At 40.4% G+C, this 20,030-nt stretch overlaps 2 protein-coding genes across 2 annotated transcripts in view; one reads left to right on the top strand and one right to left on the bottom strand.

Annotated features, from left to right (window-relative positions):
- Positions 1-13,895, top strand: part of nr5a2 (nuclear receptor subfamily 5, group A, member 2) — a 70,874-nt gene extending 56,979 nt beyond the window's left edge. The window contains exon 7 of the mRNA XM_006791992.3: positions 11,128-13,895. Coding sequence (XP_006792055.1) covers positions 11,128-11,375 — 248 coding nt within the window. The 3' untranslated portion in view covers positions 11,376-13,895. The remainder of the gene's footprint in view (positions 1-11,127) is intronic.
- Positions 13,896-15,996: 2,101 nt separating this feature from the next.
- The window catches only part of LOC102796164 (adhesion G protein-coupled receptor D2), an 89,266-nt gene continuing 85,232 nt past the window's right edge, over positions 15,997-20,030 (bottom strand). Inside the window, exon 24 of the mRNA XM_087852359.1 lies at positions 15,997-16,134. Coding sequence (XP_087708485.1) covers positions 15,997-16,134 — 138 coding nt within the window. The remainder of the gene's footprint in view (positions 16,135-20,030) is intronic.

Here is a 20,030-nt window from a genome sequence, read left to right as displayed (position 1 = left end):
GGTCCCAACGCTGTGCTAGCAGGGCTGCTACTCGTCTCCAATTAAAGACTGAGGGATGTCTGTTTGGGGTAGGGAAGACAGACCTGGGCTATCTGGGGCCCTGCGGAGAACAGGCTCACATTAGTCAAGGAAAACAGACTCGGAGAACAAATTGTGCATACACCAGAGTGCATCAGATAATCCCTCTCTTGATTCAAGCATCATCTAGTCCCTGGCAGTGATTTTATGCTATCTAATAACTGCTTTAGAGGACCTGTTGGTTTTATTCCGCAGGACCTTATCACGCCGACTTTAGACTATCAGAGCAACCAGCTTTTCATACTTATCATGTGGTTATAACGAGTTTAAACAATGCGATAATTTTCTGTAATCACAAAGCATAACCCCCAGAGCACCGTGCAATAAGAAAGACAAATAGTCAACAAAACAGAGCTGGTCCTAGGAATCGAAGAAGCATCAATATTTCACTCATAATACAGTGTAACAGTGCTGTGAGATGAGGACTGTGGTCACTGGGTGTGTGTGTATGTGCACTGATGGTTCACACCAGACTGACTACTACTGTCATAAAGTATAGTGATCAGAGCAAAATTATTTAAATGTCAAGCTTTCGTAATAACTGGCATGTTTTTGATAACATAAAGAGAGCATGTAGCCATCACGTGTAGCGTGCACACACACACACACACAAAAGAAAACGTGCGCAAAGACACACATTGAGATCTAGGCCAAAGGAGTGGCCTCTAAGTCTTTAAGTCTATTGCCAGTCAAGTGTTCAGTAATACAAACGTAATCCGTTGGGCCCCAAGCTTCACACACACCAGCCTTGTCAATCATTTGTAAAGTTGTAAAGCCATTCACTCTTTCGATCAATATCTCAGAAGGAGCTACACTGTTATTGCTGCAGTTGTTGTGTAAAAAAAAAAAAAAAAAGAAAAAATCTTTACGACAAGACATTTATGATCCTTGTATAGCTCATGATGTGTCATTAGTGTAACTCACTAGACAATCATTACTTTATGCAAAATGCTAAAGGCGTGAGCGCAGAGTTGTAATGATTGAAAAAAGATAAAAGGGATGACGCACTGAGTTATTCAGAAAGCCCATTAAATGAAACCTAGTTTCCATAACTGAACTGCGTTCTATCAAAAGTCAGGATTAAGCAATGGAAATGATACTAAACTTGCAAGTGCGTGACTTTGCATGAAAAATGCTAAGTAGACTAAGAACAGCAATAATCCCCTACATCTACACCTACCGGGCTGATATTACAAACGGAGCTCGCTGGCATTACAGTACTGCCTGGCATGTGGATTATCAGTCTCTGCATCCCTCTGTGAATATGTATAGTGCAGAGGCATGCCTTTAAACTTTTTGGTAAGCTATATGGTGGTCATGGTGGCTGCTATAAGTCTATACACCCTTTGCTCTTTGAGCTTCTGTTCTGGTGGGCGCGTGTGTGTGTTTAAGTGTGTGTGTGTCTGTGGACAATGTAGTTACAAGATACTTCTGTCACAGCACAGAACAGCAGAGCTTTAAGATGATATGTGTGTTCATGCTTTAGTCTTTATGTGCGTGTGTGTGTCTGTGTGCAACCGGAGACAGTGATTAAATGTTTTAAAGCACAGATGATCCAACAGTTGCCGTCTCTTGTTCTCTCACCCTTTCTCTCTCTCTCTTTCTCTTCACTGAGGCCCCCCCACCCACCCACCCACCGGTGACATTACACCCTCACTCTTGAACCATCACAGCTCCTTTCGTGCCTCTTCGTTCTCATGCTGAAACTTATTTTTAGCAGCGTGGTGCTGGTACGCAGAAAGGAAAGCGATTCTTTATGTTGTGTTGGGAGAAAAATAAGAAAGAGAGGAGTGATTGTGGCTAAAGAAAGGGGTCAGGAAGCCAAGAAGCAGTCCATGATGAAACAAAATGAATCAATCAACCTTCTGTTCTCACAGACATGCCAACAGAATGCGCTCATACAGTAAATCATAAGAAAACAAAGCTATGTAATATAAAATAATGCTCTGCAGTAGCAGACGTTTGCTATTCCAGCTCTTTGTGCCTGTGCACGCTGCCTTAGAGCATAAAGTTGTACTTTAGTGCCACCTGGCACTGATAGCAAAAGCTACCCCTGGCATTACACTGCAAGCTTGGAAATGGATACGATGCTCAGTACAACGATCAGTATTATTATAGAACTGCAGATAACTTAAAAAGGTATTTGTCACTGATGCAATACTGACAGAATAATGAATAATAATATATTTATACTTTTTAAAAAAGCTGTTTAAATATTACTAGATACTAGACAGCTCAACAAACTGATCTCAAATATAAACAGAGAGCAGCCATCCTAAAAATCAACTCATTTCACAGTGATTACCTGGCTACACAGCTGGTTTTTTTTAAGCACGCTGGTGTTGTTTTCCCAGATGTTACATTTTGTTCTGTAGAGGAACAAAATGTAACATCTGGACATCCTCAAGAAAGTGAATGTGCAGGTGTTTTGTTTTGGGGGGGTGGGTTTGTTCCTATTTTATTGTCTGTTGTTTTTGGAATTTCATTTTCACAGTTAGACACCACTCCAGCGTGTAATGACGAACACGAGACCGCACAGTGAAGCAGCCCTTGTATTTTTTGTTAAAACTCGTCACTCAAAACCAGTGAAACCGTCAAACCTGAGCACGTGTGGACATAAGTAAGCATACTTGTGGTTTATCTTCAAAACGACTCATTTCCCCTGACTTTCTCGAATTGTGCGCACGACTGTCCTAACATTTGGCGCAGCGGGAGCGTGCAGTAAAATCTACAGTTGAGCTTTGAAAAGCAGCCTGCAAACATGCCATCTCCCATTAACTCTGAGTTGGAGGGGTGGGGAGGAGAGCTGCTGCCATCCAATACTTTTAAATAAATGAAACCCCAATTTGCACTTATGTGAAAAGTGCAGTCAACTTAACGGGGAACCAAAAAAAATCCCACAGAGAACAAAGAAATCAAAAGAAGGCGTGGAATATATGTGGCACACTCTTCTTTAGTCAGCACTCTACCTGCCGGCATCAAAAGAGAACGAAGCCGAATGAAGAGGAAGGAGAGGGGATGGGTGGGATGTAAGACGAGAGAGCGCACGAGAGAAAGACTGAGTGAGAGACAGCGAGGTGGGAAACTGACACTATGGATTAACTGTCCTTCATGCTGAAAATATACATCCCCGGGCGCTTGATGCTGAATTATTAATTCAAATTTGTCAGAGAAAGAATGAGAGAAATCTATTGACGGGGACACGGGCCCTTTAATGGTCTCATTAAAGGGGAGGCATCCCACACCATGCACCTTCTGTACTGCTGCAGGAGTTTTCGGGGCATCGGAGGGTTGGCGAGGGGGGGCGATACTTGACCCCCCAATGATTTTCTGTCACTTTATCATAAACAAGAAAGGTTGACATGCCCCTCCACTCTCTATGCCCTCCCCTCCACCAACAAACAAACCCTGGGTGTAATTAGCCGACGGGTGCAAAAGTGCACTGAATCTAAACGAGGTTCACATGCATGCATTGATACACAGAGAGACAGACAGACAGACACAGGAACAGCACACACGGTGCCTGCTCCTACTGTTGCTGACAGGTACAAATGAAATACAAGGTAGAGTCACAGGGAAGCTGAAGAGCCACCTCACAGGTGCAGCAATATTGATTTCAAATTCATTAGATTCCTTTTTTGTTTTTCCTTTTCGCCTCTCCATCGACATTTCCTCACATTACGCCAAACAAAGGGACTTTGCATCTGGATTGCTGCCTGTTAGTGCTCAGCCTGTCAGTCAAGCGTTAGCATCATTAGCTGTGTATAGCTACATGACTGGGAGCTGTTTAGCGAGTGGAGAGGGGGTGTTAACTTTCTGCACAGTCCACGCAGCGTCAGGAAGGTGGGAGAACAGGGACCTGTGGGTGCATCGCTCACTCACTGAAAGGCTTTTGGTTCCACCTCCAGGGAGGGGGTGGGGTTAAAAAACAAGTGGGGGGCAATAAGGAGCAGAGGTGGGGAGGACTAGAGGGACCACAGAGGGCTAAGCACCAGGTTCATTGCTGATTCAAGTCTCTTAGTATCCCTCTGGCAAATGGATTTTCATAATGCTGAGACAATGTGATTTTTTTTCTTCCCCAGCAATATGATTTTTACCCCAGCAGGTCTGAAGCATGTTAGAAATGCAAGTAAGGATTATTTTCATTGCTGATTCGTCTGGCAATTATTTATTTTTTCATTCGATTAACCATATGATCGTTAGCATGGCCAACAAACTCATCTTGTGGACATATTTATTTACGGGATGTGTGATTTATTGTAATAGCCACACAACAATATCATTGCCGTGCCATTCTATGTAGAGAAGTCTTAACTATCCCTCTAATATGTATCCCCACTGATATTAATCTCCCTGGCTGTGCCCATCTGTTGGAACCCTTACTAATACAGCCACAGACAGGATCTACTGATTCAGGGTGTAAATTTGCTTTCCCCTTCACCTCAAGATAAATCCCCAGCACCTTCCAGCCAGCATAGGCAATGAGAGAAGCTTGTCTCCTTCCTGCTCCAAGCACCTTTTCTCTTATTTATTTTATCAGACCTTAGGCGCATTTCTCTTCCTTTCAATATCTCTCGACCTCTCTCCATCACCCCGCCGAGCCCGCCGACCCATCCTTGGGCGACAGAACTCAAGCAGCCGCTACCTGTTTAGCTTAACAACAATAGCATTGTTGTCAGCTGAGGTTTAGATCTGACTTAATATATTCCCAACTGGACCGGAGCTACTTAATTCTCTTTTACAGCCGCATGGCATTTGGCCCCTGGAGAGGAGAAAGTGAGGACTTGATGAGTCGGCGGGCAAATTGAGCCTTAATGCTTTCTTCTGACAAGCTGACAACAGCATGTTCCCATTGGTGGCCAGAAACTGTGAGACAGTTATTATTCATTGCAGGCACAGAGGAAATTTGGCCTCTGGATATTGGGCTCTATGCTAGCTTAAGGGCATGTAGCTACAGTATGTAGCTACATGTATGCTGGTGAAATAATGGTCACTACTTACGATAAAGGGTCACTGCTCAGAGATTAATGAGACCTTTTTTATACCTGAGTATGAAGTATACATCCAGTGATCCTATCATTTGAATAAATACAAAAGAAAAGGGTAATTAAACTTGTTCATCGTGGTTCTGTACCAGTCGGTATATGTCCGTTTCAAATTCACCTTTCAAGCCTGAAAGGTGATTGGATAGTCGAATGGCATCTGAAATCTCCACACCAAGGATGCATCTCACTTCTGATTTTGTTGAAACACAGGGATTAACCAGTCCAGGGTTTGGACTTTTTTTTTGTTTACAAATGAGCCTAACACTACACAAACCTATATGGACACTCAAAGGCAGCTTTGTTAGGTACATCTATTTGAATGTTAATTAATGCAAATCACGGCCAATTACATCACGGCAGTCTGCCAAAGTTCAAACTGAGCATCAATTCAATTGGGTTCAATTCAGTGTTATCTATATAGCGACAAATCACGACAACAACAAGGCACTACCCTACAATAAAACAATGATCAAGGTATGCAGAAGAGCATCTCTGAACCTCGAAGCAGATGGGCTGCTGTAGCAGAAGACCACGAGATGTGCAGCTAAGAACAGAAAACTGAGGCTACAGTTCGCTGGTGCTCACTATAAACTGGCCAATGGAGGACTGGAAGAAAGTTGCCTGGTCTGATGAGTCTCCATTGCTACCATCATCTCCAGGAACATCACCACAGTTCCTAATCATGCTCATCTATTTATGTCCACAGTGTACCCACTTCCTGGAAGATTTGTGTACTATGTCACAACCACATTTTGTATTTTTTTATACTGTTTTTTAGTATATCCCTGCCTTAACCACCATGGTTAACATCATAGTTGGATGTTTTTTTGTGAGATCAATTTCCGTTCCTAAAGCAGACAATAGATACATTCCTCCACATCCTCATCTTACATTCTGTGATCAGATTGTTGTGATACTCGTTATCCTTTTACCCTTTGGAGTATCAGGTTTCAAAGACTCCCCCATTAAATGTTAAGAGGCATATATCTGCAGTTTACCTCCATTATTTTTTCACTCGCCTCTAAGGTGGAGGCTTCATATCGAGAAGGGAATTCCCCAAACGGGACTTGGAGGAAAACAAGGTAGCTGAGAGCTCCAAGGAGCAGGGGAACCTGTTTTCTGGCGAGCACAGATAGATGTAATACTCTAATGGGGAAGGAACATCCTGTAGAAGAAAAGAAACACACACACACACATGCACGTCCACATGAAATGTTGTCAGTGGAGTGTTGATAGGAGCTGAGGTGAGTGTATGCATGTGTAGCATGCATGTTTGTGTACTCCACGACTTTATGGTGCTGTGAGGCTAATGGGGGTAAAACAAAATGTTATTCATCAAAGATTATGTTTCAGGGCAAAGCAACATAACTCTGATAATAGGCTACCTAAGTGCTAGCGTTAACCGCTCGGCCATTGCTCCTTGCCCTGTGGCTCTTATTTGCTTTGATTGCCTTTGCTGCCCTGTGTTTTAAACACAGACACAGCAGAGTTCTCCCAGTGATCATGCAACACTTCTCTTGTGATAGTTAGTAAGTCATTAGTCCTCATATGTTTCTCTAAGAGTCAAAGGTCACCGGGTTCTCGTCTGTCAACGCCCCCATCTCTGATTGGAGCCAAGTTGTAAGGCAGATTAATAGTGGAAAAAGTAGCTGTGGACAGCGTCGACTTGATAACGGTCCAGTAGGGCGCAATAAAGAGGAGTTAGCGGGAATGCACATTCAGCTCCTCACTCTTTGACGCACCGCTGCCGTAGTAAAAGGTCCTCCAGCTTTGATCGGCTCATATAAATGCCTTTGAGAGCACCTATTGGAAGAGCCGAGCCACCTAATTCCCGCCTATGCAGGAAGTAACGAGTTTGTCTTCCACTTGCGTTTAATTGGACAAGTTTTACTGACAGCAGTTCCCTCAATAACTATTTATGACCCACCAGTTTTATGTGTTGTTTTTGGACCCGGCAGAAAACACATGTTGTGAAGTTTTGAAAGGCTGTGTGTATGGGCAGCACGTGACTCAGAGGTTTATTGATCGAGGCCCTTAAAGTGTAATGTGAGAGAACACGGTGTTGTTTTACCCTGTAATAACTGCTGGCGACTTAGCAGTGCCTTCACAAAACAGGTGCTAGCTTAATGTAAACCTATCAAGTGAACTCCCTACTTATAGTATTTAAGATTTTCTTTTCTTTCATTTATGAAACATGACATTTCCCCAACTTTTGAACCTTAATAACAAACATAGCAACACTTTTGTCTAATTTGGGCAGAATTAAATGACTGGCCACGCTCTCAGCTAGCAGGTAATCACAACTGACTTTAACTCCACCTAAACTGAAGTTCGGCCAGTGACAGGGATGTTAGACGCCCAGATAATCGCAGTAGGCACCATATACTGCACAGTAACATAGTTACTAACATGAGTAACTGTGACCGACCTGTTACCGAAGAACACAACACTAAAATAGTCTAAGTATACAGAATTAAGAAAAATGTACAAAAAAGAAAACCCTTGGTGTAACTAAGTGTATGTGTTGTTTTTATTTCTCGGGTCATATTTTTCCCAACACATTGTCCACTCTGTGAGGCATCTCTGTGATCAGAGTGAAATAATGGAGCAAGCGTTTGCATGACTGAATGTGCAGTTTTTGTGTGTGTGTCCCTGGAGCAGGTTGATTGTAAGGGTCGGTGAAAGAGCGTAAAAGACATACACTCACAGCACAGAGCAGATCCAGTCTAATTAAAAAGCACAGCGGAGATTTCAGGGGTTCTGTGAAAGAGAGAATTAATCTGTGTGTGTGTGTGTGTCTGTGTGTGTCTGTGTGTGTGTGTGTCTGTGTCTGTGCGTGCGTGTGCGTGTGTGTGCTCTTGCATTAGGTCGCTGGCTTCAGCATGATCGGCCGTCAAATGAAACAATGTATTCTGCGGGACCTCGGGGTTTCCTTTTGAGTATTCGGACGCGGCACTGCAACGAACTGTGGCTGTTTTATGTGAAAAAAAGTTGATAATTAGTCCCACAGTGACTGAAGGATGAGATGGAGAGAGGGAGAGAGAGAGAGAGGGGAGGGGGAATGAAGGGGGGGCACTGAAGGAAGAGGAGCGAGTGCTTAGCACATTTAATACTCCAACCTGCCACTGCCTGGGAATCACTGATCAATTGTTTATTTGCTGCTTGTTTTAATTCATCACATTCGTGCCGTCGAATGACTAAATTACTCTGAGTTTACTTTCTGCCTTAGTGGCTTCATGTACAATCACCTAAGCAGCAAAGATCCCTGGTTCAAGCCCCAGGAAGAGATTCCCTTTGGTGTTGTGTCAGGAAGGGTCTGCCAAATCAAATATGCAGTGCTACCTGCTGTGGAGGCCTCATGTGACTAAGGGAGCAGCTGAAAGTAGCTCTTGTAGCTCTTCACTTTTCTAATGTGTTTAGCAGCAGAATTCAAACAAACAACTCTTCAACCTTTTTCTTCTTTTTTTCACTGTTTTTTCCAATAGAGAATCGATATTATGCTATTGTCATTTGTACTTTTTCCTTTTTTCCCTTTTTTTAGAAGCCCCGATTCATTATTTTTTCAAAAGAGGCTCTGCTAATAATTAGCAATTAAAATGCTGTCTTATTGCCTCACTTTTGCCTAATTAGCTTGACAGAGACATTGGATCCTAATTCTCCATTGTCCCCCCAACATCGACACACGCACACATCTAACTAACGTAGTCGCACACAAAACTGAGACAAATCTTTCAGAGAAAGCATGGTAATACTTGGCACGCCTCTGCTGTGACTATACCAGCATGTGGTGTTGTTACAGTGTTTGCACTGCAGAAAACACTTATTCTTAATTTATATGGCCCAAAAAGATCTTATTCTTGATTATACTAAACAGAATTTTCTATTTAAATAAGATTGTGTTCTTTAATGTATGCGTGGTATTTAGTGTTTGGAGAGGATGGCTAGCAGTAAAGCTACACTCGTTCTGTAACAGAAGTTATTAGACACATAGTGTGTTCAGGAAAAAGTTAGTTTTCAGTGATTTTTTAATACTATAATGACATATGACTTAAAATTCAAATATGTCTATTCTATAAAAAAAATTCCTGTAAGTTCAGTTTTGTTTCCTTTATGCTGACAAACTGTAATTCAATAAAATATAAATGTATTTGTCTATTGATTTCTCAAAAAAAAGATGAAAAAAATAAAAGATGTAGCTATGCCCATCTGTTGTCCATGGATATGTACAGCAATGCCACAGATGTTGAGTCCTTTAAAAAATCTTTTTTTGTAGTGCATGCTCAAAACATAACTTAACAGTCAACTTGATATAAACAACAAAAATCCAAAACAGTAGTACTTTCAGTGATTTCTGCATTTTTTCCCAAACTTTCTGAGCAACTCTGAAACTTTTAAACGTTTAAATTGTTTCATTTGTAGATATATATTTTTTTAAAGAAGAAGAAGAAGACTTTTCTCCTTGTTGACCTGCGTAGGACGTCTATGTGGAAACGCTTAAAGCGCACTCGACAGTCTACTGGGCTGGCTTATGTAAGGCTACATAAAGGCCTCTCTGAGGTGTTGGTGGTGTGAAAGACGGTGCTGGAGTCTGAGTGGGGTCAGACAGCTGAGTGGCAGCAGGAAAAAGCACATGTCATGTTTGTTTGGAGGCTCCTTTGTCACAGGCCACACCCCTCCCCCTTTTCCTGCCCTCCTCTTGGCCTTATTTAGCCCCCCGCCGTGTCATTCAGAGGTCAGGGTGAGCATCAACACAGTACATGCTGGCACACACACAAGCAACACAAGAACAGGCAGACACACACATACACATACAGATTGCAATAGCATGGTAGAGTGCATCATAGATGGAAGTGCCTTGAAGGACCTGCTTCTCATTCTCTAGACCTCATTAGCTGCTGATTTATCTCCCCCTCCTTCCTCCTAATGCTCTAGGTGGGTGGATGGGGCACATGTGTGCGTGAGTAAGTTTGTATGTGTGTGGGAAGAGGGTACTGTGTGAGAAAGAAAGAAATATTATGTGTATTTCCATGGATTAGTGCGGGTGTGTGTGCGCGTGTGTGTGTTTGAGAGATTAAGTCGGAAGGGTGGTATATTTTAGTGTGTGCGTGTGTGCTGGTCCAACTATACACAGACTCTGTCATTCTACATTAGCCCACTGTGAGCACACTCGACCTGGGGTCAAACAGATTAATAAAAGATCACACACGCACACACAGAGCTGCTACCTGATTAAATATTCTGCAGCCCTGTGCTTCATAATCATGACAAGTACACACAGCGCTCTGGTTCACCATTATCCATTTAGCAAATTTTTTTGTCTTGTCTTGCAATAATCTGCTTAAACCCCCAGTGAGCTTATTATTGTCAAGGAAAAGTGCTTATAGCTGCGCAGAAAGGTAGGGTTTTAGAGAGATGCAAAATTTATTTTGCACGAGGAATTAATGGTGAAAAAAGGGGGTTTTCCTTTGAGATGGATTCCTGCACATGATGTCTACTCTTTTATTTAAAGTTAGCGTTGTTATTCATCCGACATTGCAAACTTTTACCTGCACATTTAAAAAAAATAAAATAAGTGGGACAAATTGTTTTGATCTTAAACAAAAGTGTGGTGAAAGCGTTAGGTTAAGGAGCAGCTCTGGTGCTAATACGACTACAACTCTCCCCTGCATAATTCATGGGCGCTTGGGGAATTCGTGTCTCAGGAGAAGAACCTTCTTTTTTTGTTGCCTTTACCTGACTCCCTCTGCACTGTAGTCCCAGAAGATGATTAAGAGGAAAAAAGAAGAGGAGGGAGGGATACGTCCACATGGAGTGCCAGATTTTGAGCAACGTGAAAATACGCAATAACCAAAGAACTAATCTGTGTGTCTGTAATATGAACCCTGTGGATTTTTTTTTAAAAGTGAAACAGCGTCTTCCCGAGTTCCCTCACCTGTTCTCACGCTGACCCACATTTCCTGTGGAGCCTGACTTTAACTAACCTTTCTCTTCCTCCTTCCCGTAGATGTGAAGAACCTGGAGAATTTTCACCTGGTCGAGAGCGTCCAGGAGCAGGTCAATGCAGCGCTGCTGGACTACGTCATGTGTAACTACCCGCAGCAAACGGACAAGTTTGGCCAGCTGCTCCTCCGGCTACCCGAGATACGAGCCATCAGCCTGCAAGCCGAAGAATACCTTTACTACAAACACCTGAACGGCGACGTGCCCTGCAACAACCTGCTTATTGAAATGCTGCACGCCAAAAGAGCTTAGGAGGCGACTTTCCTACCCGCAGTGCAGCTGTGCAGTTTTGCAGCAGTCCAGAAACTCCAAATAATGCTTTCACCAAAACCAAACCTCCAGCTCACACTTGACTATGTGGTGACCTAGAGGATGGGGAGCAGAGTTTATATCGAGCTCTTTTTTTGTGTGTGCGTGTGGTTCAAGTTACAACTTGAAGTGGACAAGCACGTGCACAGAGACTCATAACGTGCACAGACAAACAGCATTTGGATCCCTTTATTGTAGAAAGAAAAAAAAACACAATAAAAACTCTATAAAAGAGTCACTTTTCCTCAACCACAGACAGAAAAAGACGATGCTGAAAGGAAGAAAGAAAAAAAAGACAAACACTTGAAGCAGAATCTGCATTTGACTGTACAAGATGATTTCTGATCATCTGCACAAGCAAGACTATCAGACTGTCAGACTGCAACTTTAAGAATTCAAGAGCCCACAAATGTTTTAGTGCTGGTAATGCCATTGAGAGGCTTTCTGTGCTGACAAAAGGGGGAAGCTGAATAACACTGCCCATCTTTAATAGAGCTTTGTGACTACAGCGGTGGCTTGTTTTGGTCAATGATTCTCTTGTGCGCTCTATCAATAAAACTGGCTTTTAGTTGCTGTTTGGTACTGTAAGGGCAAAATGACAAGCTGTCAACCAGGCAAGAGACTCTCAGCTACCATCACGTCTGTTTTTTGTTGTTTTGTTGTTTTTTTTTAACTCACAAAAAAAACGAGTGGCAGCTCGGCCGAACTGAAAGGGGAGAACTGAAAGTTGAAAAATAAAATTCGAATTTGTTAGCGAACAAAATGCTAAATGGGTGAATAAGAAGAAGACGTCTTTTTTTTCTCTTGTAATTGAAGTCATTTGCTCCTCATGGTCGCCATGCAGTTGTCCTTTCTTATTCCATCTCTCCATGTTATGTTAGACTATGTACCTCAGAAAGACCAGTGTTAAATAAATTCAATTAACTAATGTCAGCTTAAATTGTATTTATAGCCCTGTTTCCCGCAAAAAAATCAAACAAACAAGCAAACAAAAAAAAATCCTTTTTAATATTTCACTAAAACTGGAACAAAACAAAATGTGGTTCTGACGGAGAAGGAACGATCCTGAATTTGTCCGAAAAGACCAAAGCCTGCTGCAGAACAGATGAAGGAAATGACAAATACCTTAATAATCAGTATTATAAGAGAAAAAAAAACATTGTGATGTCACAGTTATGTGAGTCTTGCCTTATTTCATTACCATGCTAGCTAACCGTGCAGATGTGAATGAAAATATGTACAAATATATAAATATATATATAAATATATATATATAAAAAGTATTAATGTTGTAAAAATTAAAAAAAAATGAATAATTCAGCAGTTGTTTACATTCATGTGGTCAAATGGGAGAGAACTGTGATGAAGCATAAATTGCAAAGCAATGATTTCCTAAAAAACAAAAAAAAGAAAAAAGAAAAAAAGAAATTAATGAGAAAAAAAGATCCTTCTGGTTTGCTTTCTTTGGTGTGTGTATAGTGTTTTATTTTTTTATTTGTTTTGAGCAGTACTTAAATTATGTCGTGAGACACTAAAATCAAGGAGGAATCACACTTAAAATATTAATTTCTGTGTCTGCTGGCATTCAAACATTTGTTTTATTTGGGGGGGTTTTTTAAGCATTGATGTCTGTGTAAGACTTCCTTTTCGCTTCCGACCTTTTTATTTGTAAAAGCCTTTTGCTTTTTTTCTGTTTGTTTTTTTATTTACAGTGCTTTGATTTTTGATGTATAGTATGTCACTGGTTACGCTTAATAATGAAGATAATTTATTGCGTCGCTATATTTCCATCTATGTGTTACATGACGTAAGGTGTCCACGCCGAAATAAATTTGTTTACTGTAGCATGTTCTTGTTTCGTTTCCATAAGTAGTTCGACGATGCAGGTCTGGAGCAGAAATAACAGGCTTTCCAATAAAAAAAGAGAAAAAGAAAAGAAGAAAAAAAGAAAAATAAGACAAAAGAAAGAAAGAAAAATCACAAGTTTTCAGTCTTTTAAATGTTCATGCAAGTCTGTACATTGAAACAAGTATTGTGTGAGTAGGTGTGAAAGACGTCTGTGCCACGTTAGTTTTACTTATTCACATCCTGCATCATTGTTCTGTCCAGTTTGCTCTTATACCAAAGACTGCATCTTTCCCTTGTGAGCTGTGACTTCTATTATTGTGTCCCAAGTTAAGAAAAGCAGCTTTAAAAAAACAACAAAAAAAACACGGCAGCCTAAATTATTCTCTTGCCAAGTTTCTCCATGTGTATAGTAGTTGTTTATCACAATGTCCCTCCCACATCAACCTGTGGTGTGTGTTTTTTTAATCTTTAAAGCATTTTGTTAATAAGTCATCGAATGAGCTAAAGTCTTTCAGCGGCATGTTTAATGTACAGAAAAGTCATTAAGTTATTTCTGAATCCGATCATTACTTTTGTGTTCTGGTCAGACAATCTTACCTCTCATTCACGTTCTCAAAGTCAGTGTTTAGGTTCTGCAGCTGCCTCGGACTTCACGTACAGTTAGGTCCATAGTTTGTTGGACAAAGGTGCAATTTTTGTAATTTCTGTACACAACAGTATAGATTTTAAATCAAACAATCGAGGACTGATTAAAGTGCACACTTTCATCTTTAATTCAAGGAGTTTAACAAAAGTTTTGCATTAACTGATTATGACTTATGGCCATTTTTATACAAAGAACCCCATTTTCAGAGGCTCGAAATTATTTGAACAAGCTAACAGTTCAAATGCAAGGATTGTTTTTAATATGTGGATGAAAATCTTTTGCAGTGAACGACTGCTTGAAGTCTTGAACCAATGGACTTCCTTCCACCTACGAGATGCTCTGAAGGCCTTTACTCCATCGACCTTCAGTTTTGTGGCATTATTCTGAATCTAAGCAAAGACTAAAGCCCAAATTCATCCTGCTACTTCTGCTACATCCTGCTCAGCAGTCACATCATCAATAAACGCTATAGACCCAGTTTCACTGCCACCCATACATACCCATGCCATAACAAGATAACACGAGCTGTTTCTCGCCTTCTCCATACTTATCTCTTCCCATCATTCTTGTACAAGCAAAACTTGGTTTCATCTCTTTAAATATTTTTTACAGTGTGCAGGTCTTTAGGATGTTTTCTGAAAGAGTCTCATCCGGCCTTCTCATTCCTGACTGTAACCAGTGGTTTGCACCTTGTTGTAAACCCTCCGTGTTTCCATTTGTTCTGGGGTCTCTTGATAATACAAGTATTCATGACTTTTTTAGATGCAAAGTTATTTTTATTATTTACTGTGGAAAAAAATTCTGTCATTAACCAAGTTAGTTGTCTTCTTTGGTCTTTCAGGCCTTTTGCTGTCACTGAGTGGGTCAGTGCATTCACTCTTTTTAAGAATGAACCAGACTGTTGATTTGAACACTGCTAAAGTTGTTGCTATCTCTCTAATGAAAAGCTATAAAACACAAATTCAGCACACTTAAACTTTAGATATTATGTCTGGTTCATTTGCCATAAAATAACAAAGGAACAGGTGTCACCTCTCTGTGTAGCTGTGTGTCAGTCATTAAAGCTTCAGCCTCTGTAAATAGGAGACTATTTATAAAAGAAAATAGTTGTAATTCTTAAACAGTAAATGCAAATCTTTTGTTAAAGACTTTGAATTAAAGCTGAAAGCATGCACTTCAGTCACATCTTTATCCTGCGATTTCAAATCCACAATAAACCTACGGACCTAATTGTAACATACAGTGAAATCCACAACTCATGTAGGCAACACAAGCCACTAATGTGGCAATGCATAAGTCCTGCTTTTTACTGCATGTTTGTTGTATCATCACTGCAGTCCTGCTCCAACACCTAAGACAATTATGTTTGGAGATATTCAAATAAATGGTCTGAGGAAGTGTTTCTGGTAGCTTGACAGTGAGAAGTTATCATAAATGGTGTAAATTCCACCTGTTTGCTTCACAACACATTTTTGTAGAACACGTAGTGATTGTGAAACAGACTTGTACACAGGATTCAAACGACAACTACTTTTGTGCGTTATATGCTCATGTGCACTGTCAACAGATGGAGACAAAAAAATCTAAATGCTATTTCCTTTCTGCTTTGACTTTTTTCACCCTTTTGCTGACATTTTGAACGCTTCCATCACTTCCAGGTCCTGGAGTTTCTCTCAATGGGGCTAACTGAGTTTTTCCTCATATCTCAATAAATAATTCTTATGCTTATAACACCAGGTTCTCACTCCCTCTGCACACTAATGCTGCCCACTTCCACTTCATTTGTTATTTTAGGGAAATTATGTGTATGATTGCAACGTGAGTACCTGGAGCAATGAGAAATAATTACATTGTTTTCCTGGAGAAAAAAGACAAACATATTTAAAATCATTATGTACACATCATTAATTGTTCAGTTTAGATCATAACCATACATATATACATGAGGCGATATGTTATTATCCAAGGCATCATAAAGGAAGTACAAATGAGGCTAACAATCAAGGACAATTTGGGGGGCAGATAAATGTCAAATAAGAAGTACAGAAACACCAAAAACATTATGGCGGATCAGTCTATGTGGACAAGATCGTAGCTTTTCTGAGGTGTAGGGCTGCGAGGGAAACAGGAAGCTGAAAACTCGAGGTCCATGGGAACATGAAGACTGCAGCCAAGTGGCAAGGCATTCACTTCTGAAGCAGGCAGCTCCTAAATGAAGGAGAGGGATGGGTAAGTGGGAAATTTCAAGTAACTTTAGGGAAGCAGTACTTATCTATACTGTAACAATGCAACACAAATGGTAACTCTCATGCTGGGAGGAGGATGAAGTACAGTATCTAGTGCTTTGTCACTGAAGTCAGTCAAAACTGGCGGAAGAGCCCCACTATTAAATTACTGTTGTTACAACATTTGCAACAATTTTTAACAATATTACGAACGGATGCAATCGCCAATCATTTCGAACTATTGTATACAGTGCAACATTTTAAAATGAAACCCTTTAGTGAGTGACTGAAAGAACGTTAATTAAGGTCTACAGTTCAGGTCTCAAAGTCAAATACAGAGTTTTATATCAGAAGCGATTAAATTGTAAGAAGCTGTCCTGCTCAACAGCCTTCAGCAGCACAATATTCACATTAAAGCATGATTTTACTGTTACAATGTGAATCTAGACAAGAGGTTGATAAATGATCTGAAGAGCTGTACTTTGGCAGCAAGTGTCATTTTGTGCAAATACTCATCAAGTCCTTTTTATATTTGCCTTTAACTCTCCACACGACATGATCTGCCACGAGTTTGATCCACTTTACAGTTCTCTCTGCCTTCTAGCCAACCTTTCTCTCTCCCCATCCCTCTCTTAGGTTCATTAATCTCTTCTCATGTTTTCTTAAAGACACATACATAATTTCTAAACTGAAGAAGAAGAAGTTGTTGAACAGTCACTAGTCTTTTTCTACATTTTTAGAAAATAAGAAATTCAGCAACAAAGCCAAGAGGTTTCTTAAGAGCCTTTTGTAAATACCAAACTTTTAACAGGCTATTAGTTTTCATTTCTTCCTACGATGCAACTGATACGAGGGATCATTTAATTGCTGAGGCGGTAAAGATAATACAGTCTGTGTTCACACGCAGCATTAAGGATGCTGGTCACAGATGAGCAAGCGGCCAGCTCGATTCCCCTCACACAGCATTGCAATCCTCACTTGGAGCTTGGCTTTCAGTGCTTGGCCTCCTGTCTGTAAACGTGTTAAACCTGCTTTCACTCGCCCTGAATTTGTATAAATAATGTATATACATTTATCCACAGACTCTAACAAGTGCAGCCTCAGGTGAAAATACTCAGAAATGCATGCTATGTGCATCCCCAAAGGTGGACATCAGCTCCAAACCAACCAACTCAAAAGATAACCACACAGAGAGCAAGAAAAAAAAATACAAATGAATAACTTGCCAAAAGCAACACACACATACAGTTTTTTTTTTTTTTTTAAATCTCTCTCACACACAGTGCTGTCAGTTTCTAAACAAGTTTTCCTTTCCGTCACACAAACAGCCCCAAGTTGTGTCTGCTAGTGTTATGTGAAGCTTTTAAACTCTGGAACCACATCACTCGAATTTACCGAGATGCGCTTGTATGTTTCCCTGCATTGTCAAGCACAGTCAAAGAGAAAGAGATTGAGGGCACGAGGAGAGAAAAAAGAAAGAAAGAAAGAAAGAAAGAAAGAGAGAAAGAAAGCTATTGGATGGGTTCCAAGATTGCGAGAAAATGTGCAACTGAATGCTGGAATAAGCAAATTTGATATTCAGTCCAGTTTCAGGCAGGCCCGGAGGCTCGACAGGCCGGAGACAAGCACAACCACTAAATAAAATTAATCAGTGAGTTTACGAGAGAGCTGAACTTTTACTGTATGTTTGGTCTTAAGTATTTGTCTTTATTAAAAACAAATAATGACAGCTGTGAGTTTGAATGAAATATCTACAGCCACATGTACCGACTCAGTCATTGTATATCATTACACCAAAAGTAGGCAGCAGTTTACCCTCTTATCAGAAACTTTGCATTTTACTACAGGAGCAACTGAAAAAAAAAAGCCCCCTTCCAGACCCTGGGCTTCTTCCCCCAATGTCGATTAACGAGTGATCAAATTTACTCCCTGTAAAGTAGTTCTGGCAGTAACAATACATCAAAGGGAAATAAAAAACAACTTACTTTGACCATTGAAAAAGATATTTTGGCACATTTGTACCATCTTAAATTCTGAGTACAACGTTGTGTGACATTAACCTTTTTAACCTTTCCCTTTTATCCAACCAGGGTCGCCTGATTATCGGTGCAAAAGCAGAGCACAAAGATATTTTAAGTTTAAAATGAACCAGAGAGCAAAAGAAAAACCCTCCCCAAAAAAGGTCATGAAAACTGATATTAGCTTTTATATATTCACCTCACATAAGAAGAAAGGGAGTTCTTACATGTTAAAGGCTGTTCAAAAAGTTAAGGGGAAGGGTTTTATTGATCACTTATATTTATTCATATGCTTCAACACTGAAACATAAAAAAACAAAGAGGATAAAAAAGGAAACAACTCTTTAGAGAGGCAATTAGCCTACGTTGCAATCACTTACGCCAAACAGCGACTGGAGGAGCCATTGTTTGGCGGCCTGATGGACAAACTTTAAAAATGTAAAGATCAAATAATAGGCGAGCACTGTTAAAGGAAACACTCACAATTATTATGCAAAAGCCTCACTGTGGCATGCAAAACAAATACACTAAGGTTTGGAGATGGAATGGTTCGAAGGCCGCTGCCGTTTCATTTCAAAGCATGCATTATACATCATTGTGCATAAAGAGGAAGCCTACAGCATTATGATGTTTTTTCCACGATGATTATCCTTTATTAGTCATTAAAAAGAGATCAGGAGAGAGAGAGGAAAAAAATACAACTTTTAAGCACCTGAACCTCGCTGCCAGCATTCCATTAATTGCCTGCACAATGGGGAGAGCCTTTGGAGATTTTTCAATTTCAAAAAATGAGGAGCATGCATTCAGTCGTGCTCATGTTATACCGGCACTTAAATCCTACAGAGCTCACATAAAAAAGGACTCAAGGTTGCATCCGATTGAAAGCCTCCAACTACAGCCACTTTAGAAATCCATTTAGCAAGCGGGGGGTTAGAACATCTAATTCAAACAGAGTCGCCCTGTTAAAACGGTTGCACCAATGTCTTTTAAAAACACACACACACTTTCAGGCACACACTTTTCTCCTGTGTTTGCTTGGCTCCATTGTAAGCAAGATGAACCTGGCACACAGAGAGATGGCAAGACACAAAGAATTAATCATGCCAGACCTCAGCCAAGTGGCGAAGGTGAATGCTGGTGAATACCTACATGTGGAATCTTGACCTTTGCGTGAACATTATCAAAAAGAGTCCTCTATGGGAGCTACAAAAGAGGTATGTGGCATCTGTAATGACATGACAACCTGAATATCACAACACTGTTCCTCTTCTGCAGAGTTCTGGGTAAAGCGACTGTTTTCCTATGAAAAATCCAGACAAATATGTATGTTTTTGCTATGACCTCCTAGCATTTCTTGGTGAGACAGACAAAAGATGATTAAAATAATAATAATAACAACAATGAAAAATATTAGAAATATAAATAAATAAATAAAAACAGAAAAAGGAGCGAGAAGAAAATTGTACTTGCTGTACATAGATGTTTTTTAACCTTTCTGACAATTTTGCACAGTGGATTCTTGGGCCATTTCGTGTTATTGCAATTTACATTTTTACTTTGAACACCCCTCGGATAGTTGTGGTCCCTACAATATGCCTGGAAACATGCTGACATGTCACAGCTGAGTCAGTGTGACGTGTGCAGTAGCTTTTGCTCTGACTGTAAAACTATAAATCTGTGTGTGGCTTACACGTTGCAGTTTGGTTATCCATCTTCAAGCAACAATCCCCATCTGTCCCTCAATCTACAGTCTGTCTCTGCATTCCCAGTTCTGGTGCAGCTGTTTTCTGACTGGTGGTTATTTCTTCTACCCGCTGCTGTTTTCTGATGGTCTTCTGGTAATTGTGACTGCGTCATGATT

The sequence above is a fragment of the Neolamprologus brichardi genome, chromosome 15, assembly GCF_056152115.1.
Source record: "Neolamprologus brichardi isolate AB-2024 chromosome 15, ASM5615211v1, whole genome shotgun sequence".
NCBI lineage: Eukaryota > Metazoa > Chordata > Actinopteri > Cichliformes > Cichlidae > Neolamprologus > Neolamprologus brichardi.
Note: the sequence above shows the minus strand (reverse complement) of the source record. Positions and strands in the feature narration are given on the sequence as shown.